The sequence below is a fragment of the Macrobrachium nipponense genome, chromosome 16 (genome assembly GCF_015104395.2).
Source record: "Macrobrachium nipponense isolate FS-2020 chromosome 16, ASM1510439v2, whole genome shotgun sequence".
NCBI classification, from domain to species: Eukaryota; Metazoa; Arthropoda; class Malacostraca; order Decapoda; family Palaemonidae; genus Macrobrachium; species Macrobrachium nipponense.
In genome coordinates this window covers 62,207,845-62,235,344 of record NC_087209.1, presented here as the reverse complement: position 1 = coordinate 62,235,344, position 27,500 = coordinate 62,207,845, and the positions used below count along the sequence as shown (strand labels likewise).

General features: G+C 36.7%; 1 protein-coding gene across 4 annotated transcripts in view; it reads left to right on the top strand.

Annotated features, from left to right (window-relative positions):
* The window catches only part of LOC135195770 (teneurin-m-like), an 823,709-nt gene that overhangs the window by 560,413 nt on the left and 235,796 nt on the right, over positions 1–27,500 (top strand). For all 4 annotated transcript variants that reach the window (XM_064222225.1, XM_064222226.1, XM_064222227.1 and 1 more), the window contains one exon: positions 19,194–19,287. In XM_064222225.1, the coding sequence (XP_064078295.1) occupies positions 19,194–19,287 (94 nt within the window). The remainder of the gene's footprint in view (positions 1–19,193; positions 19,288–27,500) is intronic.

The following is a 27,500-nucleotide window of genomic DNA, read 5'->3' as shown; positions in this document are numbered from 1 at the left end:
CCCAAAAATGGGATTAGCCAGCCGCCCACGTCGTCTTCCGTGACCTCTCTCTCTCTCTCTCTCTCTCTCTCTCTCTCTCTCTCTCTCTCTCTCTCTCATTTATATCCATCGCTTCGTATTGTCAAAGCGAGCTCGCGCGCATGCGCATTGGCTGGCTGGTTCTCTCGAGGTCGCGTCGTGCGACACCTTTGCTGCCCCAAGTGGCCAGTGGTGGTGTCACACGAGCTTTCTGACACCTTCATTGCTCCAAATCGCCGATGTTGGTGGCAGAGTAGAAGTGTCACAAGAGCTTGCTGACACATTTGTTACCTCCAAATAGCCGATGAAGGTGGCAGAATGGAAGACGTATGTTTTATTTTAGGCGGTGTCACACAAGCTTATGACACATTTGTTCCTCCAAATAGCCGATGTTGGTGGCAGAGTAGAAGTGTCACACCAGCTTTATGACACATTTGTTCCTCCAAATAGCCGATGTTGGTGGCAGAATTTAAGTTGTGGCAGAATAAATGTGAAACTGAAAAACTATATATTTCCATTATTTATGGAATATTTTTAAGGAAATAAAAACTATAGATTGTTAATTCTTCAGTGAGTTTTAATATTTTTTTTCCTCAGATACATAATCACGCACTTGATGTTTTTCCTCATATACGCATGATACATGTGATATTTTTCCACATATTTCCATATACATATATTTGATATTTTTCTACATATTTACACATACTACATCCACTCGATATTTTTCCTCATAGAATCATACATGTTTTCCCTCTTATAGTATGTACAGAAAGTCGTAGAGAGAGAGAGAGAGAGAGAGAGAGAGAGAGAGAAAATGTCCAATATTTACTTCTTTATTCCTCTCAAGAGAGAGAATCACCCAAACAATGCAGTATTGGAAAGATCCTCCAGCCATTTTTAAAAACCCTGGCTTTGTATGTGTGCGTGTGTGAGTGTGTATGTGTGTGTGTGTTTGTGCATTTTTCTCCCCGAACTTTTCGGAGGATTTTGACAATAGTCTATTCTTCTGTAGTTCCTCGTTCTCTTTTTTTCTCTTTCTTTTTTCTCAATTGTTTTATTACTTTGCTGGACGATAAGTCACGCTGCCTATGGCTTTTGTTTTCGATTGCGTGCGACTGCGTAATTACGCTGTGTTGCCTAGTGTGTGTGTGTGTGTGTGTGATTTGTTGGTTGTTACAAGACATGTTGTGTTTGTGTGTGTATATATATATACATATATATATATATATATATATATATATATATATATATATATGTGTGTGTGTGTGTGTGTGTGTGTGTGTGTTCGTGTGATGAATATCAAATATATATTGTATATATATTATATGTAATGTGGATATATATGTATATATAACCCTTGCCTTCAGTAAGCCGTTTACTGTAATTAGGGAATCAGCTGTTAGACCAGTAATTGGCCCATTCGCCCGAAACTTCCATACACCTATAGAAAATACACGAATATATAAACAATTAATACTTAAATTATATATATATATATATATATATATATATATATATATATATATATATATATTTAACCGTCCCGAGTCGTCTCACAGACAAGGAAACCTTTTTCAATTTTTATCTCCGTTTTCGATATTTCCATTAATATTGACTCGGGCAAAGATTTTCCCCCCCTCAACGATTTAAACGTGTAATCCCCCCAGATTTTCCGTATCAGGTCGGCCGTAAATTTGTGAAATCTTAAAATGTTGCGTTTTGCTGCTGCTGGTGGTGGGAGTTTTATAGAGACGTGGATCCAACTATAAACATGTTGCTTCTGCGAAGGGTATTGGCTTTTAATCGAGAAATTGTGGACCGTTAAATTGCCCGATTCAAGATTTTGCTTTTGTTTTCCTTTTTTGGTTTTTGGTTTTTGGTTTTGTTTTTAGTATCTTGGTGGTGCTGGTGACTTAATGATATAAATATAATTTTTATTTTTTTTTCTTCATGGTATTAGTGATTTAAGGGTGTGAAATGCAGGTCATGTGCCTTTTTTGTTTTAATAATTTGGGGCATCTGATAAGAGTGCAAACAGACTTTATTTTTTCAAATCATTTTTACACTGATGAGGATATTTTTGTTGATTTATTGCTGTTGTGGTGGTGTTAATAGCTATGATAAGAAATCTTCGACATGTTAACCTTTATATAGAATATATGAAGTAAATTATTCCCAAAAATTACAAATAATTGTTTTTGAAAATCGATTAAAATAATCATTCTTGCTTTAATCCTGAAATCTTTCCTGTACCCAGAAGCCAACCCTATCTTCGTTGGGTATGTTGGGGGTTGGGAGGGGGTCTGATCGTGAGGTTGTGGGTAGGTGGGGGGGCGGGGGGGCTGTTGTTCCGAGCTAAGAGCTTTTGAAAATAAAAAAACCTTTTTTTTATTTTTTATTCTACCATTACTAAAATTGCACTTATCCCTTCTACCGATAAGTTTCCATAAACTCGTTTCCCGAAATAGGCTATAACCGTACGGGGTCTTTGAGGCCCCCCCCCCCCCGCACCCCCCCCCCCCGCCCCACCCCTCTGGAAAATCCTTTATCTACCCATACGATATAAATAATAAAGAAAAAAAAGTCTGCATCTCCGGGGCCTCTGGTACGTAAGGGGTTAAGGGATGGGGTGGAAGATTGGTCTGTTATCCTTTAAAAGGAAGTCGAGAGAGAGAGAGAGAGAGAGAGAGAGAGAGAGAGAGAGAGAGAGAGAGAGAGTACAAAGGAGGCGGGGGAATTTGGGAAATGAATAAGAAAGGCGTAATGGACAAAAGAAGGAATTTTGGGCAATGGTGATGGAGACCGATGCCCATCTCCTACTCATCTCCAATGACTTCCTTAAGATATTTTCCCTCAAGGAAATAGATTGCCAAAAGTGGGGGCGGGGAGATACGACCCCTTGACGCCATTGGATCCTATAGGATGTACCCGTGGGAAACTACCAAGACCAAGAGTATACAGTAGGATTTTATAACTGGAGGAGAGGGATACTAGCCCCCTCCATGGAAGGGGACCCCCTGCAGCCTTCATTGACTCCTGTAGACGATACGAAGTTGAGGTCCTTCTCTGGGATACTAGGAATCCCCTCCTACTTTCCCTTAAAGTCTTCATTGACTTCCATACGGTATACTCTTGGGATGTACTACTCCTACTAAAGGGGGAATACAAAGCCCCTTCCTCCCCCACCAACCCTCCTCCTCCCCCCTTCCCTTAAGCATCCATCAACTTTCATAGGATACGCCGTAGGTGGTATTACCGTGGGGATAGGGGGTAGGGTACAAGCCCAAACTTCCATTGACTTTTATAGGATATAACGGTGGGGGAGGGGAGAGAGGGGGGTGATAAACTGATAAACTACTACCACCCCCTCTCCCATAACCCCTCAGTCAACCACCAGGGTCACCCCGAAGCCTCCATTGCCTCCCGAGGAATATTGCCGGCTTTCGTAACTAATGGCGTCGGCGGCATACTTAAAGCATTTGTCTCTCGGTTTTCATAGAGTGATAGTTAATTAATCAAGTGGCAGACTCTCTCTCTCTCTCTCTCTCTCTCTCTCTCTCTCTCTCTCTCTCTCTCCAGTCTGTCTCGGCGCCTGGGGTTTTTCTTTAAGGCTTGAGTTTATTTTGGGATTCAGTAGACATTGGCCTCCATTATGGCATTCCATTTCTTTCTTTCAAGACTCCTTTTGCGTTATTATTATTATTATTATTATTATTACTTATTATTATCTTTTAGTTATTTGCTTATGATTATTATTATTATTATTATTATTTTATTACGTGAATACTAAATCGTGAGATAAAATCTTCAATAGTCAAACTGTGCAAACCAGATTTATTGCATTTAAAGACTATATTATTATTATTATTATTATTATTATTATTATTATTATTATTATTATTATTGAGATAGCATTCTTCTACTACTTGATTTCTGGAAAATCCTTTCGAATGAGATTGACGTACAAATGGATAGAAAGTTTTATCCATTGCTTGTCGTAACTTTTTATTTCCGTATTTTATTGATTTGTCTTCTAGTCCACTGGTACTTTTATTATTCTATGTCTGGAACCATGTACCAGACTCCCCCACACATCCCACCCCGCCCATTTTCGTAATTTTTGTACATCTTGTATTTTTCTTGTATTTTATTAATTTTTTCTTCCCATATGTCTGGAACCCTGGACTCTCCATGTCTCTCTTTCCTAGAGCTTTGTTGATCGTCCTTTTGTTGTTGAGGTGAAACAGCAACATTTCAGAAAAATCTTGTTTTTTTTTCCAGAAACTGGAAGAGTAGAATGTCTTGAAATCCTGAAGTCACTGGAATCCTTTCTTCGTTAGTTTTGAACAGTTAATGAGTTCTCTCTTGGCTTATTTATTTTTTATATTCCCCAGTAGGAGGGTAGTGCCATCAGTGCACCCCAGCACTAAACCCCTAGCTGCATCCCCTTTCATTCCTTTTACTGTACCTCCATTCATATTATCTTTCGCCCATCCTGCTATCGACCCTCCTCTAACAATTATTTTTCAGTGCAACTGCAAGGTTTCCCTCGGTTTCCTTTCCAGCTCTGAATGACCTCATAGCTCCCAGTGCTTGGCCTTTTGCCTAAACTCTATATTCTATATTCCTATTTTTTTTATATAGTTTGAATGCCAGATGGATTTGAATAGTTAGAGGGAAATAGAGGATGAAGAAAAATAGTGGAAAGAGAAAATGGAGCAAAATTGAGATAAAGAGACAGGTAAGAATTGAGGTCATGGAACCTGTCTGGCCAATTCTCTTTTAATAATAATAATAATAATAATAATAATAATAATAATAATAATAATAATAATAATAAGAGGAAAAGTAATTGTTCACAGTGAATTTGACTTTGTCATCCATTCTCAAGAAAGGTCGATTATACTTTGAATGAGGACTAAAAGATAATCTTACATAGAGAGAACAGCACTATAGATGAAAAGGGGAAATGGTAATGGTTAGAAAAGGCGAATCAAGATTACGAACGGCTGGGTCAAGATAATGGACGACCGATTAAAGATTATGGACGACTATGTCAAGATTAAATACGACGAATTCAGCATTATGGACGACTGGTTCAGGATAATGGACGACCGAGTCAAGATTATGGACGACTCGATCTAGGTAATGGACGACCGATTAAAGATTATTAAGATGGAATCAGGATTATTGACGACGAATCAAGATTATGTACGACTCGATCAAGATAATGTACGACAGATTAAAGATTATTGATGGGTTGATCAAGATAGTGGACTTCCTATTAAAGGTTATAAACGACTGGATCAAGATAATGAGTGACCTATTAAAGATTATAAACGGCTGGATCAAGGTAATGGACGACCGAGTCTAAGATTATGGACGACGTAATCAAGATTATAGACGACTGGATCAAGATAATGGACGACCGTGTCAAGATTGCCTATGACTGGATCAAGACTATTGGTAGCCGAACCAAGTTTATGGAACAGTTGATCAAGATGATGTGGGAACAAATCAAGATGATTGAAGACCGAATCAAGATTTTGGAAGACCAAAGAAATATTATGGAACACCACAGCTCTATTATGGAATACTGGATCAATCAATGTTATGGATGACTGATTCAGGATTACGGAGGGTGGAATCTAGATTATGGCAGACCGAAGAGTATTATGGATGACCGAATCTAGATTAATAAAGCCAAGATCATGATTAAGGATGTCATACTATTGTGTCCAAAATTATCCTCGTCTTTATATTTTTTTAGAGTTTAAACTAAAATTCTTGGGTTTTTTATGAATTAAATATGCTCCTAATGACACGGTCCATTTTAGAATGGACGAGTAGTACTCTGTGTGGTAGAGATTTTATTTAAATCTAATATTGAGTATAGGAGGGACTTCTACCAAATTCAGCATTTTGTGGAAAGAATAAGAACGTATATAACTCATTATAAACTAATAAGGAAATAATTTTCATTTGTTACTGAAAGTCTACTGGCATTTTAACGTCTGCATAATTTTGGAAAATCGAAATACCCTGTCCTCCCCCACCTAATCTCTCTCTCTCTCTCTCTCTCTCTCTCTCTCTCTCTCTCTCTCTCTCTCTCTCCCTCCCCTCCTTCTGGATGTACTGTGAGATATGGAAATCAGAAGACACTTCTTCCATATATATGGGTTCGTACAGAAGCTATAAATTGTTTTATGTAAGGGAAGACCACCATCATGGGAGCGTATTGAGGAGGAAGGTCCTCTCCCGTGCTAAATGGCGGATGGAAATGACGATGATGATGTTCGGAAGCACCGCAGAAAAAAAAAAGAGACGAGAGAGAGAGAGAGAGAGAGAATGGGGGACGTACATAGAATTGATAGCAAGGAAGTCCCCTGATGCTTTTATTTTATAATGGAGCTCGTCTTCTGTTGATGTCCTAAGGGTGGAGTTGGGGTACGAAGGAGGAGGAGGAGGAAGGAGAAGAGGAGAGGAGAGAGAGAGAGAGAGAGAGAGAGAGAGAGAGAGAGAAAGGGGACGTATAGAATTGATAGCCACGAAGTCTTGTGTTGAAAGTCTTCTGTTGATGTCCAAAGGGTTGGGGGACGGAGGAGGCGGAGGGAGGGAGGGAGGGGGGGCGTAGGGGGGAGGGAATAGAGTGATAGGAAAAAGGGGGTGGGGGTGGTGGTGTGTGTGTGTGAGTTAGTAAGTTGATAGGGGCAGGAATCTTTTGTGTGTATATTTTATAGTGGAATTCGTCTCCCCTCGAGTTTCGATAAGATGTTACCGTAGTGGTTTTTGTCTTCTTGGTCTTGGGTCAGACTGCTTAAAATATTTTATATAACTAAAGAAGGAATAGAAAAAATGACAAAAAGGAAAAATGTAAAATATAAAATACATGAAAATGACACAAATGATTTAAAAAGAGTAAGTGACAAGTACATTTTTTATATATATATTTTCTAAACTTGGTTTCATGCCTAAGAAAGTGCAAATTATTTTTTACTTGTCAATGCAATTTCCAAAGGTCATTTTTTTATTCATTGCAGTTTTATTAATATGTACCGATCTTAATTTTTTTCGGTAGCTATAGTTATATTGTTTTCACGGTAACAATAAAATTATTATTCAAAGCCTTTCAGTATTCAAGCTGAGTACTGTTAAAGGTTGTTAAGTCTGTATAGTAGTACATTTATTATTATTATTATTATTATTAACAGAACTCTTTTGCGAATCATATGCATTAATAATAATAAAAAAAAAGCTATTCGAGGCCTTTCAGCGCTCGAGCCAAGAACTTTCAACGTTTACCCGATAAAAGTAGAGCATGGAAATGTGACCTATAAAAAAAAAAAGAAAAAAAAAAACTCAAGATGTTGACTCTCCAAATATCGCAAATTCGAGTTGGTTTACGTAGCTAGTAAAGGATAGCGTATTTCCTCCTCCTCTTATTATTATTATTTATTATTATTATTATTATTATTATTATTATTATTATTATTATTATTATTGGAGAAACAAGTCCAAATATACAAAGCTCGACCTACAACACCCGACCCCTTCTCTTACCATGGTCTGAGACTAGCATATTTGCATAAATTTTCTATGCACATTTCATTGATATATGAACAATCAAAAATTTAAATTTACGTTAAATGACGCTATGTTATATTGAAAAGTAATTTTACTTAAAGATTTTCTTTCTCTCTCTCTCTCTCTCTCTCTCTCTCTCTCATTTTCTTGCCTGTCCAGTACAGATGCGGATTCGATTTCAAAGGAAAAGATATTAACATGATCTAAAAAAAAAAAATACTTGTTAGGTTGGTTAAGTAATATATTGACCCGAGACAGAATTTCACCAAACGCGCGTTCTCTCTCTCTCTCTCTCTCTCTCTCTCTCTCTCTCTCTCTGTCAGAACTACGTGCTCCATTACCATATGATTGACGCGGACTAGAAGCAGACGCACTCGATCATAACTAATCTCTGTTATTCTTCGTCAGAGAGAGCGGTCTCTGTCTTAGCCGATCACACTCACTCTCTCCATAACTGTTCTCTTAATCGATAAAAACAATTTGTAGTATAAGAGCGATTTTTTTTTCTTGCCCTAATACTGATTGTGTAAAGTGGAGACCGTTGGTCTATACTCTAAACCTTTCCTCGTTTTAGTTTTCTGTAAACGGAAACTATCATGCCGACTTTTTGTTTCCGCCCTCAGATCTGAAAAACTACTGAGGCTAGAGGGCTGCAAATTGGTATGTTGATCATCCACCCTCCAATCATCAAACGTACCAAATTACAGCCCTCTAGCCTCAGTAGTCTTTATTTTATATAAGGTTAAATTTAACCATAATCGTGCTTCTGGCAATGCTGTAGGACTGGCCACCACCGGGCCGTGGTTAAAGTTTCATGGGCCGCGGTTCATACAGCATTATACAGAGACCACCGAAAGATAGGTCTGTTTTCGGTGGCCTTGATTATACATTATATAGAAAACTCTATTGGCTCATTTTTTACTTTTTTTAATTTGTTGATGATTTTATTTCATGTTTTCCATTAATTCATCTTTTCTCTTTTTTTATTCTGTTGATGATTTTATTTTATATTTTACTTTCCTTTCGTCTTTATTATTTTTAGCACGAAAGTTTTTTGTCGAAACTCGTGGCCCTGGATGTTGTATATTCAAAAGGATTTAAACTTTTTTCTTTTTTTCCTCTCTAAAAAAAAATAATTGTAGTGTTGAAAACCGTCTCCTGTAATATGTTCATGACAATTAATTTCCAAGTAAACTGACCACGTGATGTTGCTCCCCACAGCCAAAATCGCCCTTTTAACTTACTCTTTAACAACGAGGTCGAAATGACGTCTGTCAATCCTGAGTGGTGAGACTCAACTGGGTTGCAAATTCCTGAGATTTATACTATAGTAGATTCACATCAACCGTGCATCTGAGGTCTAGGCCAGTCCCTTACAACGCTCCTGATTGGCTGTTGATAAGCCAATCACAGGTCTGGAAATTCTCAGTCTCTCTCGAGAGTTCACATAAGCAGGATGTATGTTCCACTTCTCTTGAGGGATACTTTTTACAGACATATCCCTCAGGAGAAGTGGACCATACATCCGGCCTATGTGAACTCTCGAGAGAGACTGAGAGTTCCCAGTCCTGTGATTGGCTTATCAACAGCCAATCAGGGGCGTTGTAAGGGACTGGCCTAGACATCAGATGCACGGTTGATGTGAATCTACTTTAGTATTGCACCAGCCCCTAGGTTAAGTTAGGGTAGGTTAGTTCAAAGCAGGCGTTATACTGTAATTTGGATGTGGGAAACATAATGAGATTATTTTCAAGAAGATACTATGGTTAGTTTTTTAGATATGGCGTCCCGCTTTTCACAGGGAAGGTCAGCCTACTAGCATTATTTTTATTTTTATTTCATAAGAATATTTTGATTTTATTATTTACGTAATTTACATAAACACTTGACAATGAAAGCATCTACTCTAGCTAAGGGTAACTTGATTTTATTTTTTTAAAAAGTTAAATAACCCCTGCTGCCGCCCCCCTACCACGGTCCCACTCCATTAACTCCCTAACCCCCTCCCCCCATTCATCCCACTCCATTAACTTCCTATCAACCCCTAGCGGCCCCCCCAACCCCATACCCCATCGTTACCCATTACCATTAAATCCCGTGGCATATTTACGTTCGATTCCAAGTTGGTATTATGAGCATCCAATGAGTATCCATTGTTTGCCCAATTAAGTATTGTTCCCAGAGAGAGAGAGAGAAGAGAGAGAGAGAGAGAGAGAGAGAGGGGGGGGGGCAATACGTTATCGTGTCTAACAAGAGAGAGAGAGACAGAGAGAGAGAGACAGAGAGGGTTGGTGCGTAGGGGAGGGGATAGGGTTACATTTTTTTTCTTCCCAGCAGCAACAAAAGGACAATTGTAATGATGCATTTGCTTCATTTCCTCCTTTTCTCGAGGTATCTCCCCCACCCCCACCCCCACCCCCAGCCCACACCACCCTGTACCCTCCTGGAGGTATCTCCTCCATCCTAGCGGTATCTCATCCTCCCCCGTCACCCCCACCCCCTGCTTCCTTTATGTTTGGCATTCCAATTAAATGAACTTATCATTTCAGTCATTTCTGTTGCCTGCCGGGTTGTTCCAGGCTTTGGCTCCTGGAACAAAATACTTAGATAAAAAGGATACTTCTCTTGCGAGTTTTGGTCGGTCTCTCTCTCTCTCTCTCTCTCTCTCTCTCTTCTCTCTCTCTCTCGTCTCTCTCTCATCTCTCTCTCCTCTCTCTCTCGCTGTTGTGTTTCTAATTCATTTGATTTCTCTTTCTCTTTGTGATTTCTGTTTAATGGTTTTGTTGTTTTCTATTTTCTTTAATATTTTAATGGGTTGATCTGGATTTATAGATTTGTTTTTTACTTTGTTTATTTGATTCTCACGCATTCGCGATTGATATTTTCACGCTGTACTTGCTGTGTTCCTTTCCTCTCTTATCTTTAATTTATCTTTACGTTATTTTTTTACTTTACATTTTTTTACTTTGGTAAAATTTCTTCTTATGCAATTTTTGTGGCTCCCTGATTCTTGTCTTTCCCTGTATTTTCTCCTGCGTCTTCCTCTGTTATTCTGCTGGGTATTATTTAATTTTCCCTTTCTTTATCCATTTATTCTCCCCCCTCCCGAATCCACAACCCCCCTTCCTCCCACCCCTACCCCTAAATACTTTTTTTTTTGTTTTTTTTTTTTTTCACTTTCACATTATTTTCATGAATGTTGATTTTTTGCAATTCTTGTGACTGCCCATGATTCTATTTTTCTGGAATTATGATTTTTTATAGATTTAATTTTCCATTTCTTCCTCCATTTGCTACTTTCCTCCCCACCATTGAATTTTGCAAACTCATCCCCCCCTTTATTTGTTAAAATTTTCATTAAGATTGATTTCATGCAATTCTTATGACTGTCAATAAAGAAAGGTTTTTTTTTAACGGATTTTTTTGTGTCTTCTGGTATTCATATCTATTCCGTTTTTCTCATTTTCATTTTCTTCATTCTTTTACTCTACCTCAACCCCCTTCCCAGATCCCGCAACCGGCTCCCCCCCCCCCTGCCCCCCCCCCCTTTTCCTTGAATATTTTCCCCCTTTTTTTTATCTGTTTCCTCTTGCTGGTATTCTGATCTATTTGTCCCTATTACTCCATTTTGCACTTCTTCATTCTTTATTACTCCCACCCCTTCCCACGCCCCCCCCCACCCCCCGCCCTCCTTTCTGCACTGGAACTTTTTTTTTTACGGATTATCCTCTGTGTCCACTTTTGGTATTCTGATCTATTTTTCATTTCTGCTCATTTTCCGTTTTCTTAATTCTTTTACTTCCACCACCCCCCTACTTCCCAGACCCAGCAATTTCCCCCTCCCCCTACCCCGCTCCCCACCCCCTCTTCCTCCAATACTCTATGTTCTTTCCATCGTTGCTTCCTTCCAGCTACATGGCATTGATCGATGGACAGAGGCGCCACAAGATAAAATATTTCTTGTTGTGAACCGTGTAATTTCTGAGATGTTTTCTCTTCTTTATTTTTATTAATGGTTTTAGGAGGTGTGCGAGAGAGCGAGCGAGCGAGTCAGCTCGTGCGCACGAATTCCCCCTTCCCTCTCTCCTCCTCCTCCCCTTCCTTTCCTTTCCTCTCCTCTTCTACCTCCTCCTCCTCCTCCTCCTCCTCCTCCTCCTCCTCCAGAGCCCCGTCGTCGTGTGTATGTCGGTGTTTGTGTGTGCGTGTGTTTGACACTGGCGTGGCGGTTGTTGGGTATACGATAAAATGGCTTTCGTTTTGTCTGGGCAGTTTTATTCATTCGCTCTTTGATAAAGTGATATTGCATGTTTTACTTCGGTTTTGTGAGCCCTCACGTGACTGGAAGGTGGAAGGGCTTGTTTTGGGCTGTGTGCTGTGTTTTTTTTTTTTTTTTTTTTTTTTTTGGGGGGGGGGCTACGCGCATTTTAAAAAGGCAGTTTTTTCTTTAATCTATGAGTTTTTTTTTCTTCCTTGTTGGACGTCTTTGTAGTATGGTTCACTTGTGCGTCGGAAGTTGTTGTTTTTTTTTGTTTTTTTTTACGGGGTAAAGATAATTGTATCTTCTGTTGTCTGACCACCATCGATTTTGACAGACTTTTTTTTTTCTTATTGTATCAAAAGGTAATTCTGGAGTTTGTTGGTCAGACCTCTTATTGTTAGGTGGTTGTGTGTGTATATATATATATATATATATATATATATATATATATATATATATATATATATATATATATATATATATGTGTGTGTGTGTGTGTGTGTGTGTGTAGTATATGCTCATGTATTGATATACGAATGTATATTTCACTATATATATATATATATATATATATATATATATATTATATAATATATATAGATATATATGTAACACACTTATATACACACACATAATATATACATTTATATCTACTTCCATATTTGTAAATATTACATTCATATATCAATACATGAGCATATACTACACACACACACACACACACTATATATATATATATATATATATATAATATATATATATATATATATATATATATAATATATATATATATATATATATGTGTGTGTGTGTGTGTGTGTGTGTGTGTATATATATATATATATATATATATATATATATATATATATATATAGATACTGTAATAATCATGAAATTGTCTCAGCTTTTGTTTGGAAGACCTCCAAAATATATTTAAACTCTTAAAAAAATTAAACTAATAACTGACCAATGCCCCGATTCATTTCACAAATCATTTGGTCGCAAGTGCGTTTTAAGTTTTCTCTGAAGAAAATATTCTGAGAAAATATATAAGACTCAACCCATTTTGAATATAATAAAATCCACTTAATACCCTCCGGGTCTTGGAGACGATCCTTGGAAAAGATTGGTAGTTATTCGGCTGCCCCCGAATTATTTTTCCGACTCCAAAGAAGGTTAATGATGCCCTGTGGGCCAGTTTTCAAGATTATGTCGATCTGTTGGTCTGTTTTTTTTTTTTTACATTTTTGTGTTTTATTGGATTGATTTCGGGTTACTCAAACTGGCGTCACAAGATCGTGGTTGTTAACACCGTAGATTTTACCGCTTCGTCTCCGCTAATTGCTACGTGCACCTCTTCGCTCTTTTTTATTGACTGTTGTTATCCAAATGCAGTTTTTTGTTAATGTTTTCCAATTGCAGTTTTCTGGTATTGTTATCGAAATACAGTTTTCTGCTAATGTTATCCAAATGAAGTTTTCTGTTGATGTTATCCAAATGCAGCCATCTTTCTGTTATTCTGAATTACGTTACTGTATGAACAGGATCATATCTATTGACCCGGAGGCTGCTTCTTGTTCCTGATTTATGGTTTCTGCTGTGGACTCCTGGTTCGATTTGAATATTGTTTCACTAAACGTTTTTCCGGTATGTCGACCGTGCTGTTGAACGATGCTTCTAATTGAGTGATTGGGTTGCAGAACGCTGCATTTGAGTTCATTGATTGCGCTGTTGAACGTCGCTTCGAATTGACTACTGGGTTACTGAACGCTGCTATTGAATTTACTCTGCTGCTGAACGTTGCTTCGAATTGAGTAACTGGGTTACTGAACGATGCTTTTCAGTACATTGACTCAGCTATTGAACGCTGCTTTTGAGTTCATTGACTGTTTTGGAACGTCGTTTTCAGTGAATTGACCGTACTCTTGAACGATGCTTCGAATATATCAAAGTCTTGTTGATGAAGATCGTTTTCAGCGGAGGGTGTGTGCTGTTGAACGTCGCCCCTGCTCCGTTGGTAACCGTTTCCTGCCACAGGATGAAAAGAACAACAGTTTTTTTTTTTTTATAGAGATTTATTGAATATTTCCCAGCATTTTTTAAAGTGTATAGCGTCCACCTTTCTGCTGCAACACTGTTGGCCGTTCCTTGCCGCAGAGGTTCAAAAGAACGACATTTTTTTAATATCCATAGAATTTCTCCGTCATTTTTATACTGTAAAGTGTCCACCCACCTCCAAACCCTCCACCCAAACACCCCCTCCTCCCCCACCCGCCCACCCATCCCAGCGCGGACGAAAAAGTCTTTTTTTCAGATTTTTTTAAGAATATTTTATTTTTTTTATTTTTTTAATCATAGTACCCACCCCCAAAAACCCTTCTCCGTTTTGGCGGATGGGAGCAGACGAACCTCTCTCTCTCTCTCTCTCTCTCTCTCTCTCTCTCTCTCTCTCTTCTCCGAGGATATTAATTCCTGTTCTATTCAGGGCTCGGAACTTTTCCCGGCGCAATATTAAACCATTTAACCTCGAGTTACGCCACTGAACGATATTTAGCTTTCATTCACCATTTTTTTTTTTCTTTTTCCTTGAATTTTTTTCCTAATTTTTTTTGTGGGGGGGAGTTTTGTTGAGTTGGGGGGGAGGGATGTTTAGCGTTCGATTCCTTACCAATAATTTTCGCTATTTTTGTGTGTGTGTGGGGGGGGGGGGGAGGTTGGGGTTGGGGTGGGGGGGAGAGGGATATTTAGCGTTTGATTCCTTACCAATAATTTTCGCTAGATTACAGTTTTTTTATCACCTTCTCCTTTGGATTTAGATGTTTACCCTTCATTCATTCTTTTTACAGATTTCTGTAAGTTTTTTTTTCTTATATTTAGTATTGATTCACAGAGTTTTTTATTTTGGTTTTCTGTTATATATTCATAATTTCCCTACCATAATATCCTAAAATCATCGTGTTTTCGTTTTCATTTTTCTGTAAAATTTTTATTTTTATTTTTCGCTTCTTTTTTAGTATATCGACTGTTCCCGTTTTGTTTCTTTTAATCTTTATTAATCTTTTTATTCTACATGCTATTCTTTTCCAACATTTTCCCTTAATGCATTTGTTTAATATTATACGTTTAATTTTACACTTCTTGATTCAAGTTTTTTTTTTTTCTTTATTTATTTATTTACTGCGCCTTACCCTCTTTTCTTTCCGACATTACCTTAATTCTATCTTCTAAGTCGCACTGCCTAAATTAATCTCTTTATTTTCTCGCTTACTCGGGGAGTAATCCTACACACTTCTTTGTTGTTGTTCTTCTTGTTGTTGGTTGGAGGGGGGGGGGGGGGGAGGGTGGGTGGGGGGGGGGGGGGGGGGGGGGGGGGGGTTGGGAGGTGTTTCTATGGAAGGGATAAATAGGTCTGAAAAAGGTGTTTCGCGTTGAGTTAAGATACAGGAATTTTTGGATAGGATATTTATTATTTATTTATTAGAATGAAAATGTAAAAAATAAATAATGTGCATGTTTAACAGTACCCAAAAAAAGATTTCTAATAAAATAAAAAGTATTTATTTTAATTTTTCTTGTTGAAACAAGGATCTATTTGACCATAGATTTTAGTACGCTTTGATTTACGTTAACAGTTAGGAATATAATGTTTACAACTTCTACATAAATGAAAAATCTTGCACGCATCCAGAGTAAGCTGGAGGTCGGATCATGCCTTGTTTGAATTTTCTCCTCATTTCGTCTTCATTTTCGTAATCCACCCGTATCTGTTACTTTCATTTTCCATAACCTCTTTTCACTGGTGTTTAGCTTTGAGTTTATGTTCATTTTCTCATTTTCATCTTCATCACATTTGACAATTTTATTCATGTCTTAATTTGCTGTTTTAATAACTTTTTTTTATTTACTCTTCATTTTTTTTATCTGTGTATTGTCGTTTTTTCTGTGGGTTATATGTATATGTAAAATATATATATATATATATATATATATATATATATATATATATATATATATATACAACATATATTTCTTTATCTGTATAATTTCTTCATTTGTCTTTCACCCTCTCATCTCCACGAGAAAGACTTAAGGACCGCCCTAGACACATTTGCATCTGTTTACGTGTCAGCGAACTGTTTGTTTATTTACTCTCGCTGGTGCGCTGCGTGTTTACGCCCCCTCCCACCCCCCACCCACCACCCGCCCTTTAAAGAGAAAAAGCACGTAGAGCTTAGCTCTCTTAAGGAGTCGTCTCTTCACTGTTATCTCGAGTGAGACATGCTTACTTCGCTTTGCAAGTCTGCCGTGTTTATGCATGAGGGTCTAAATTTACGTATTCAGATGCGTCTTGTTTGCATAGGCAGTTGTATACAGGTTTATGCACACATGTATTTTGTATATCCTCGCATAATATCTGCCTCTCTCTCTCTCTCTCTCTCTCTCTCTCTCTCTCTCTCTCTCTCTCTCTCTCTCTCTCTCTCTCTCCCCGTGATGCACTGTTTGCAAAGGTATATGTATACAGGTTTATGCATATATGTATCTTTTATATCCTCGCATAATATCTGCTTCTCTCTCTCTCTCTCTCTCTCTCTCTCTCTCTCTCTCTCTCTCTCTCTCTCTCCTGGTGCGCGGCTGAGTCTGAATTTTCTTGAGGAAGTGGATTGGTCGAAGTGTTGTTTTTGGTGGCCGACTCAGGTGTAGTACGGCGACTGGTTTTATTCGCTTGTTTAGAGTTATATATATATATATATATATATATATATATATATATAGTATATACATATATATGTATATGTATATATATATGTGTGGTGTGTGTGTTTTTGTTTACATCATTGCTGCTTTGTTGCTCGTTTGTTATTGATGTTGTAATTGTTTTGATTGATTTTTTTTGTATGATAATCCGGTTATCGGAGTTTTTTTTGTGTTGATGTCTAGTTTTCTTTTTTTAATTCTCAGGGTGCTACTTCCGTCGACGTTGTTGTTGTTGTCGGTATTATTAATGTTGTAATTGTCTAGTGTGAAATTTTTTTCATTTTAATCTGCGTAATTTTCATGTATCGTACTAAGTAGGTTTTTTTTCAACTTTTCATTGCTTTTTCTCTCGTTTTTTTTTTCAAAGCTGTTGGCGTTGCCGTATTTATTTTACATGAAAACCTTCTTTTTTATTTCTAATCCTCTTTATTTTCTTATATTATGTTAAATTTATTTTGCTTCGAGTTTTTTTAATCTGGTTTTTGTTTCTGGATTGTTTTTTTCCATCGCTGGCGTTGTAATTGTGTGAAAATTCTTTCCATTATTATTTCTATGTATCATGGTCAAATTATTTTTGGAGGGAGGCTTCAAGGTTTTTAATCTGTCATTGTTTTTATTCCCATCGTTGGTGTTGTTCCAATTATCTTAAGTGAACTTTTTTTTTTTTTCAGTTTCATTTTCTTATATTATCGTCAGTTTTTGGGGGAGCTTTAATTTCGTTAATGTCGTTGTTGTTTCTCCCTTTTTTCTGTTATAGACATCACTGTTGGTATTGTAATTATCTTATATGAAAGTTTACTTTATATTTTTAACCCGCTTCATTTTGGTATGTCATGGTTTGTGTGTTGTGTGTGTGCCTTTTTTTTTTTTTTTTTTTTTTTGCTTCAAGTTTTATCATGTGGTTTTTATCTCTCTCTGGAACTTTTATCTCCTTTTTTTTTCTATTCTTTCTGCTTCCTCTAGAAGGGATTCGTTTTTCCCTCACGTTTGACATTCGCTTTTTCTCCCTCTTCATTTCCTGCTACTTTTGTGTTCCCGAAGAAAACCTTCCAAAAATTATATATCCTCGTTTTTTTCCTCTCTCTCTCTCTCTCTCTCTCTCTCTCTCTCTCTCTCTCTCTCTCTCTCTCTCTCCGTTGCATTTTTGTCCTTTCGTTTCTCTTCTTATTCTCGGATGTTTTTGTTTATCAATTTTCGTTTTCTTTTGCATTTCTTTCTTTGTATATTTTCCCATCTTTTGCAAGTTTTTGTATATCAATTTTTTTTCGTAATTCCTTCTATGTATATTTCCCCATCTGTTTCTCATCTTATTCTGGGATATTTGCCGCCTTCTTTTTATTCTTTATCTTAATTTTATTGTCTTTATTGTTTTGGCAAGATGTTTACAAGTGCAACAAGGATTTTGTTGTTGTTGTTCATGTAAATATTTATGCATTTGTTTATGTACCTATTTTTTTTTTGTCATTTGCTTGTTTGTTCTTCCGCTACGATATCCTATGAATACTTTCGTATTTTGTTGCTGAATAATAAGAATAATAACTAATAATAATAAGCTAATAATAATATTGATAATGATAATAACAGTAATAGTAATAATGCGTCCTCTATATCGCCTTTCTGTCTGATCAGCCAAGGTAAGCAACATTGGCTTTGGTCAGTACATGGCCTGGTTACCGCCAAAAAATGCCAGATGCCTTCTTCGTATTAGCCTTTTTAGAATATTCGATGGACGTGACGTGATCCTTGCCTCCTTATCTGTCCAACCTCACCCACCCCCACCCCACCCCCCACCACCGTAAATCCCTTTCTCAAAAAAAAAAAAAGCTTTGGAATTCTACCCGTTCTTCTTACCAGAGGTTGTAAACCCAATGCCCTTCACTACTACTACTACTAGTAGTAGTAGTAGTCGGGCTTGGCCTTTGAAACGGCTCCCTTCTTAAAGCATACAGGTTCTGTTGTTTCCTTCGTGGTTGAGTCTCACACTTTTACCTATATGTACTTTCGTCTAATATTCGGGCCTGGGCTAGAAAAGGGAGTTATTTTACCCGTGTCGTTGGCCTTTACTCGGAAAGAACAATTACTGATTGATTTGTTTGTATCGTCGCAACTCATATTATCGAGGTAGGGTTTTTAAAAAGTAAACAACAGTGAAAATATTAATATTTATTGATTCACATCATGGGTTCTTAACAAGGGGGTGTGGTATCCATACCCCAAGGGTAGTATAAGAACCACACGCTGGGGGTATGGGACTTGATCTCTGGATATTTATATTTATTTGATTTTAATGTGTCAGTGTATACATGGGTACATTTTGTAAGTAAATAACTTCATATAACTATAAATGCTTTTTATTTTCGTGTATGTTCTATTCCTATCTATTCATACCTGAATTATGTATTAAACCAAGTATATTAAGTTACATTGTCAACAAATAGGACTTAAGTAGACTTACGCAGAGTCTTAAAAGTAAACAGAAATTAAATAAACAAATAAACAAATCCAGTTCTCTTTCGGCTCCATCTTTGTGTGCATCTGAATTTTAATGTTTTTTTTTTCTCTCTCCTTCTTCCAGACGACGTCAAGAAGATGCCTGAGGATTACAGACAGGGGGGACCTACAGAACCCCTGTACCATCAGCCCCCCACAGCGCTTGAGACTCAAGACAGGTAGGTGAAGATGTGTTTGAGAGAGAGAGAGAGAGAGAGAGAGAGAGAGAGAGAGAGAGAGAGAGAGAGAGAAAGCAGCTTCCTGTATATTATTCTTGTTTACCCCTCTGCTTTATGATTATACTTAAAAGATGTGAAGATGTATATGTGTGTGTGTGTGTGTGTGTGAGAGAGAGAGAGAGAGAGAGAGAGAGAGAGAGAGAGAGAGAGAGAGAGAGAGAGAGAGAGGCAGCTTCTTATATATTATTGTTGTTTACTCGTTTGCTTTACGATTATACATAAAACATGAGCGGCAAGATTGATGTAAGTATATGATAAGTGAGAGAGAGAGAGAGAGAGAGAGAGAGAGAGAGAGAGAGAGAGAGAGAGAGAGAGAGAGAGAATTGTGTCACGTATTAGTGCTGTTGACTGATCAGTATTTGTGATCATTTTAAGACATCATGAAGGTAAGTTTCTTCTTGTTGATATTTATCACGACAAATTGACACGACTCAGTTACTCTGATTATTATTGTCTAATGAAAAAATTTATTTTTATTTTCTTCTATTTTGTCTAATGAAAGTACTATATTGTTTTTTTAAGGCAATGTCAAAGGAAAGAATTATATTGTTTTTTTTTCTTACGGCAAACGGAAATGATTTTAAGGGATGATTTGTTTTTCGAAAACATGTAATTACTAATTTTTTATCAAAAAAAAGTTTGGAACGCATACAACAAAAATGATTTCATGCGGAATTTTTTTTCTAATTGGCGAAATTTATTTTTAGTATATATGTAACCGTAAATGATCTTATTAGGATTTTTTTTAATTTGCTCATTTTTTTGTTTATATATATATATATATATATATATCTTATATATATATATATTTATATATATATGAATATATACCTACATATATATTGTGTATGTATAATATATATTATATATATATAATATTATATATATATATATATATATATATTCAATATATTATATATATATATTATATATAATATATATATATATATCATAGATATGAATTAGATATACATGACATAAGTAGATATATGTATATATATATATATATAGAGATATATATATATATATCATATAGGATATCTATATCTATATATATATATCATTATATAGATATAGATATATAGATATATAGTATAATAATATATATATATATAATATAAGATATATATATATCTATATATATATATATATAGAATATATATATATATATTCTCTATATATATTATATCTATATACTATATAATATATCTGATATATATTCTATATAGTATATATATATACTATATATATATATATATATATAGATATCAATATAAAAATAAAATATATATATAATATATACATATATAGGATAATATAAATACATACATGATATACTTATATTAAAGAATATATATATATACTTATATATATATATATAGATATATATATATATCTATATATATATATAAGATATATCTATATATATATATATACTATCTATATTATATATAGATATATATCTATTATTTATATATATATATATATATATATATAGATATATCTATATATATATATAGATATACAAAACATTGTAGGCGCTACGTTAAGTTTATGAAACGATTTTTGGATTTTTGGTAGCTAAACGGGAGAAAAGAATTTATAAAATTCAGTGAGAAATTAAAAAAAAAAGTAACAACAATTAGATTTTGTTGGAATTTAACTGTAAAACATATTTGTTCATGTATTGAAGAGGGAGTTTAAGATTCCATCTTTAAATAGTTGAGGACATTTGAAGATGTGCCGAGTGTTTGTGAATGCAATTGCAGTCAGCAGAGAAGTGTTTGCTTTATTGTCGAGGACATTTCATTTTTCTTATGTTCAGAAGTTTTTAATATCTTTTCTAGGGGCTCGGAGAGAAATAAAGACTCGCAAAATTAAGGATGTGTAACTCTGAGGAGGACGTAAAGGTATTTTATAATTGAAAAGGCACTTCTAGTTCATCTTTTTTTTTCTTCTTTTTTTTGGGGTACGAAGAAAAGATACGAAAATCAAATCAATGTTGTCTTAGAATAGAAGAATTTCAAAATTAAGATACGAAGACTACAGATCAAAATCATATGTATTTATTTATGTATTTTAGCCTTTGATTTTTTTTTCCATTCAGTTGCAAGGAACGAAGACTACAAATAAAAAGCGTGTATATATATGTGTGTGTATATATATATATAATGTATATATATATATATATATATATATATATATATATATATATATATATATATCCATATACTACATATATGTTTTTGTATGTATTTATTGTTTTTTAAAAGTTTTTATTGATATATTTTCTTGTTTACATATTTATTTAGTCAATCTTGCTTCTCAAGAAAGAGAAAAAAGCGACTGTCAACTGGAGCAGAGAGATGGAATGCATATTCCAAGTCTTCTGCTCTTCATCCCCTGTAGAGAGAGAGAGAGAGAGAGAGAGAGAGAGAGAGAGAGAGAGAGAGAGAGACGGGATAGATATGCAAGATCATGGCAGGATTTCCAAGGATGAATGATAAGTGGGAGTTTTATGCGGCTCGAACTATCAATGGGATATTAAGGGCGCCGTGAAAACGTGGGGTCACCCTTCCAGAAGATGATCTCATGCATGTGGGGGGAAAGAGTGTTGTGTTTGTGTGCCGCTTCTGGGACCAGTTGCCATTCCCGCCGGACGCCAAAGATCTGTCGGTAGTTTCAATAATCGTTGCTGGGGGTTATATGTCAGTGGCGTGTGGTGTTCCTTGGTGGTCACCTATCCAGGGAGTGGCCAGGCTCAGCGTTGCTGAACAGTGGTTGTAGATTGCTGCGTTCCTGCAATATAACTGTAAATTTTATAATAAAAATTAATTTGGATGAGATAATTTCAAGGGGACATTTTTTAAGAGATCTGAAAACAAATTTTTATTGAAAAAACTCGTAATAGTTTGACGGCCTTGAATTTTTTTACTTGTACGCTAATCGTCTTCATCATCATCATCAACTTTCAGTAATTGCTTCTCTATTTAAATATTGCTTCGGGATTATCCCTATTATATATTTAATCCTTCATTTTCCCCTTTTTTTATTTTTTATCATTAGCTTTTTTCTTATTTATTTATTTATTATTTTTTTGTTCTTTTCCTCTTACGCCCCGAAAATAGCTACGTCTGACGGGGGCGGTAACGTCCCCGGGATATTCCGCCGGTATTTTTATTACCGAGGTGTCCTTGGGAGCGACGCGTCCTCGTCCCGTACGTGTACGAATATAGATCGTTCCATATTTATGTGCGCGCTGATGGAAGACGAAGAGGAGGAGGAGAAGGCGACGACTCTCTCTCTCTCTCCTCTCTCTCTCTCTCTCTCTCTCTCTCTCTCTCTCTCTCCGATGATGTGAGCGATGACGCGCGTCAGGGTATATATACTATATGAATGCACACACGCTGCCTTATTCAATTATAGAAATTGCTCCTGCTCCCATATAGTGTATGGGATTCATATTCCATATCCAGATTGTTTCCTAGGAGGGGAGGCTAAGTCTGCTCGCTCGATTCTTGTCATTTTATGTATTTATTTATTTTTTTTTTTTTTTTTTTGTGTGTGTGATTGGTATTTCGTGGATTATGCTCTCTCTCTCTCTCTCTCTCTCTCTCTCTCTCTCTCTCTCTCTCTCTATTTTTTTATTTGTTTTTTTGTGATTGTATGTATTTCTCTCTGGTTGCATAGATTTCTGTCTCTCTCTCTCTGTCTTTTTATTTTTTATGATTGTGTGGATTTCTCTCTTGGTTACATAGATCTCTCTCTCTCTCTCTTCTCTCCTCTCTCTCTCTCTCTCTCTCTCTCTCTCCATATAGATTGATAGATAGATGGTATCGATAAATAAATAGATAGACACAATTTAAATTCTTTTGAATAATCTGTTAAGAAAATGTTCCGGAAACTTCCCTTGCCCACAGTGATAATAACTAATAAAATAATAATCAATAATAATAATTAATAATAATAATAATAATAATAATAATTCAAAGTGTTCAGCGTTATCACCTTATCATCACCGTGATCATCATTATCATCATCCTGTTAGAATTAGCATATTAACCAAACCTTCCGTCGACAGCCCCCCCACCCCCGCCCCCACCCCCGCCCCCCACCCACCCCCAAGCGCAGATTGAGAGACCAAACCAACGGGAGCCGTAAAGCAGCGATGCATCGCGGCCTTAACTTATTGCCATATGCATCCCAATTAGCACTTACAATACATCAGGGATTTAATACTTGCATTTACTTAGCCCTTTTTCAGCTGGCGAGCGCGCGCGCCAGCGAGCAAGCGGTCTCGTCGCGCTCATTATTGTTGTTCTGATCAACGGGCCCCCCGATAGTGTTCCCCATCCGTTGTTCCGTTGCTTTGTTGCTTCGGTTGCTCTGATCGTCCTTGCTGTTGTTTTTTAGTGAGTTTTTTAAGTGATTTTTAACATTTTTGGTGAGTTTTTCATTTTCACAAAGTGAGTTTTTCATTTTTTTCAAAGTGAGTTTTTCTTTTTTTAAGTGAGTTTTTTTTATTGCTTTTGTATGTGGGTTTTAAAGTGTTTTCAGTTTTTTAAAAACTTTTTTTTAGTTTTTAATTTTTCGTGAGTTTTTAACCATTGTTCTGAGTTTGTTTGTGAGTTTTTAATATTTTTTCCTTTTGCAAGTGAACTTTTAATATTTTTTTTTATAAATTGTCTTTTTATGAAATTTAATTTGCCTCTATTCAAAAAGTAGTGTGAGGATCTATTGGGGAATTGTGAAAAGAGTGAGTTGGGGTCTGCGGAGGAGGTTTAATTGACGTCTTTTGGGGTACAAGTGCTTCGATGAAGTCTTTGAAGCCTGGGGTTGGTGTAAATGCCTCGGGGTTTACAGGGGTTTTCATGAGGTCATGTGGGTCTGAAGTCCGTAAGTAAATTTTCATGGTGTGGATTTAGAAATAAACTCCGCGGGGCTGTCGAGGATTTTCGTGAAGTTCTGTGGGGTTGAAGATCTCAACGTCGAAGTAGATACATGTTTGGTCGGGGTTGTTAAAGCTCTATTGGGCTGAACGTCTCAGCGTATAAGAAAACACAGGTTTGTTTGTGGTTGTTAGGTTCTATAGGGTTGAAAGTATATGGCTGGGTGGGGGTTGAAAATATATACATGTTTGGGGTTATTTGGAGTGTCAGTTCCATTCAGGTTTCTGTTCTGCGGGGAGGTTTTTGGTTAGCTGAGCAAGGACGGGGGTTGAGGAAGAAGGGGGTCTGGGGGAGGGAATGGGTTGTCGTGACATGCAAATATTTATAGACGTTTTCCCTCAATGGCTGATGACGTTCTTTGTCGGAGCGGAAAAACGTTTTGGCTTTGTTGGGCCGGATCGTTTATCACAAGGACCCGCGAGCCTGATTACGGAGAACGTCCAAACATTTACCACTACCCCTCCCCCTCCCCTCTCCCTTCCCTTCCCTTCCCTCCTCCCCAACATTTCTCATCAACCCTCCATTCCCCCCCTCGCCCCGCCCTACAACAACCTATCCGTAAACCGCCCCCCACTCCATTCCCTCTCCCCTACCCAAGACCACTGCTGCTGCTGCTGCTGCAATGTTTCCATCACGTCTCTCTCTCTCTCTCTCTCTCTCTCTCTCTCTCTCTCTCTCTCTCTCTTTTTCTTTTCTTTATCTACTCAGTTTTAGAAATACTTAAAATACTAGACTTTAGGATTACATTTTTCCAACCGCTTTGTTTCTCGACCAAGTCTCTATGGTGATGAAAGTAGATTCTCTCTCTCTCTCTCTCTCTCTCTCTCTCTCTCTCTCTCTCTCCGTGCGTGGACTGAAGGGTGAAATATAAATAGGTCTTTCTGCTTTTAAGAATTGGTCCCATGGGATTATTGTTTATCGGGGGAAGGGATTTCCATTCTGTTAATTAGTTGAGGATCCTTTAAAGGCATCGTTGAAATTGACGTATATTTGGGTATTTAAGCGATAGTATTCTCTCTCTCTCTCTTTTCTCTCTCTCTCTCTCTCTCTCTCTCTCTCTCTCTCTCTCTCTCTCAGTGCTTGGATGAGTTAATGAATATGTCACAGAACCTTGGCTAGTGGTTATGCTTTTAGTCTGTGGTCAACTTTCAAAGTAGCATATATAGTATATTAACAAACAACATAGACTTATTTTGATTTACATTTACATAGTATAGAATATATATATAATATATATGTGTGTGTGTGTGTGTGTGTGTGTGTGTGTATTATCTCGGTAGCTTGTAGGTTAATCCCCTGTGCATCACCACCAGGGGACCTCCTGAGATCGATCCCGTGGTGGAGATGGTGGGGAGTAGGGAGACTGAAAAGGAGAAAACCGAACAGACTCCCGAAAGCTCTCGGTATAGATTTGTTGGAAATACATTTGTTCCCATATTTATTTCACAAACAACAACAGCAACAAATTATTTGGTTTTGACTAAACAAACATTTATACAAGTTTCTGATTGGTTATATCCCAAGGCTTTGGAATTCTTTTCGTGCCTTTGTGATTCGTATTTCCCTTCATCTTCCTACATTTATTAGTCGTTGACCCAGGTATTGGTGAAGTCACATAATTAACCAAATTGTTGGCTCTGTCATAATATGTCTTTCAAAAGGGCTGATTTTCGGTTTTCTATTTAGATTTTATTATTTTTTCAATAGTTTCCAGTAGACCTAAACCAGACCAGGTTATTTGATTGCCCATTCCATCGGCCTTAGTATTAGAAATATTCCTTGTGATATAGGAAGCATACTACAACTACATCACCCCCCCATACCCCATGTGTTACAGAAAGTATATGAGCCTCTCTCTCTCTCTCTCTCTCTCTCTCCTCTCTCTCTCTCTCTCTCTCTCTCGACAGAAGCGGGATTAATTGAAGGTAAACAGAAAAGTTATCTGCGCTGTGCATATTGAGCAGGAATTCCTAATAGAAATCTTTGCAGCTGTTGTGTGTATTTCATTTCCCAAGCATTATAAATAAGTAAGTGGCGACGTGCACCTGGTGGTCGTGTCTGCACGTGCGTGCGTATCCTAGAGGGCACGTGGCCTACCGTCAGTCCGTTAGGGATGTGCTGCACGTATTGAAATTTTATGAGTCTTTTGGAGGATGGAAAAAGCATTTTCAGTCTGTGACCTTCATTTTAGATGTGGGAGGTCTGATGATTTTCTCAAAAAAGAAAGAAAAAAAAATTAGAAGGTTCATTGAATAGATTACATTTTTTGAAGGTTCATTGAATAAATTAAATTCTTTTTGAAGGTTCATTAAATTAATAAAAAATTTTGAAGGTTCATTAAGTAAATTATATATTTTTTAAGGTTCATTAAATAAATTAAATGTTTTTCAATGTTCATTAATTAAATAAAAGAAAATTTCAAGGTTCATTGAATAAATTAAATTTTTTTTCAATGTTCATTAAATGGCTGAACATTTGTAGAAGGAAAATATTATATTTAAAATATTATCTACAATTATTTTTTGATAGATTCTTTTCACCCAGCTTTCCTTTCCCCCCCAGCCCCCTCCCCCGAAAAAAATTAATAAAAAAAAGAATAAAAATAAAGCGCAGGTAGCTAGAGATTAAGCAAGCCACCCCAACCCCCCCTTCCAAACCCCTCCCTACAACCTAACGTCTTTCATTGAAAAATGTGGATGTGAGAGGGGCGTGGTTTAAATACTTTTGAGAATTTAAAATCCATTCTTTTCAAGCCATACTTAAAACCGGTCAAAAAAAAAAAAATGGAACTCTAATTCAAATGGAAAGTAGGTCAAGAATACGCCATATTTTTTAAAGGCAGGTAAAAAAAATCCTTTTGAACCCTCGTGTGCCATTTTTTAAGGGTAGACTAAAAAAAATGGGAGGGAAAAAAAGTCGGAACGAAATCTTCCCAATCCACAAAGAGCTATTTTGTTTTACCATATTTCCCTTTAGGGATATTTCCCTCGCTCCTGCTTATCCCCGCGTCCTTAGGTTTATCTTCTCAAAATGCAAATCCCGTAAAAGCTGCTCACCACCTCCCCCCCCCTCCTCCCCCTTCCCTTCCTCCTCCTCCTCCTCCCTAGGGACAGACACTACCTACCCCTTCCGCTGGGAAATACATACCCTGCCCCCCACCCACACGGCTCCCTCGTACACCACCCCACACCATTTCGGTGTGTT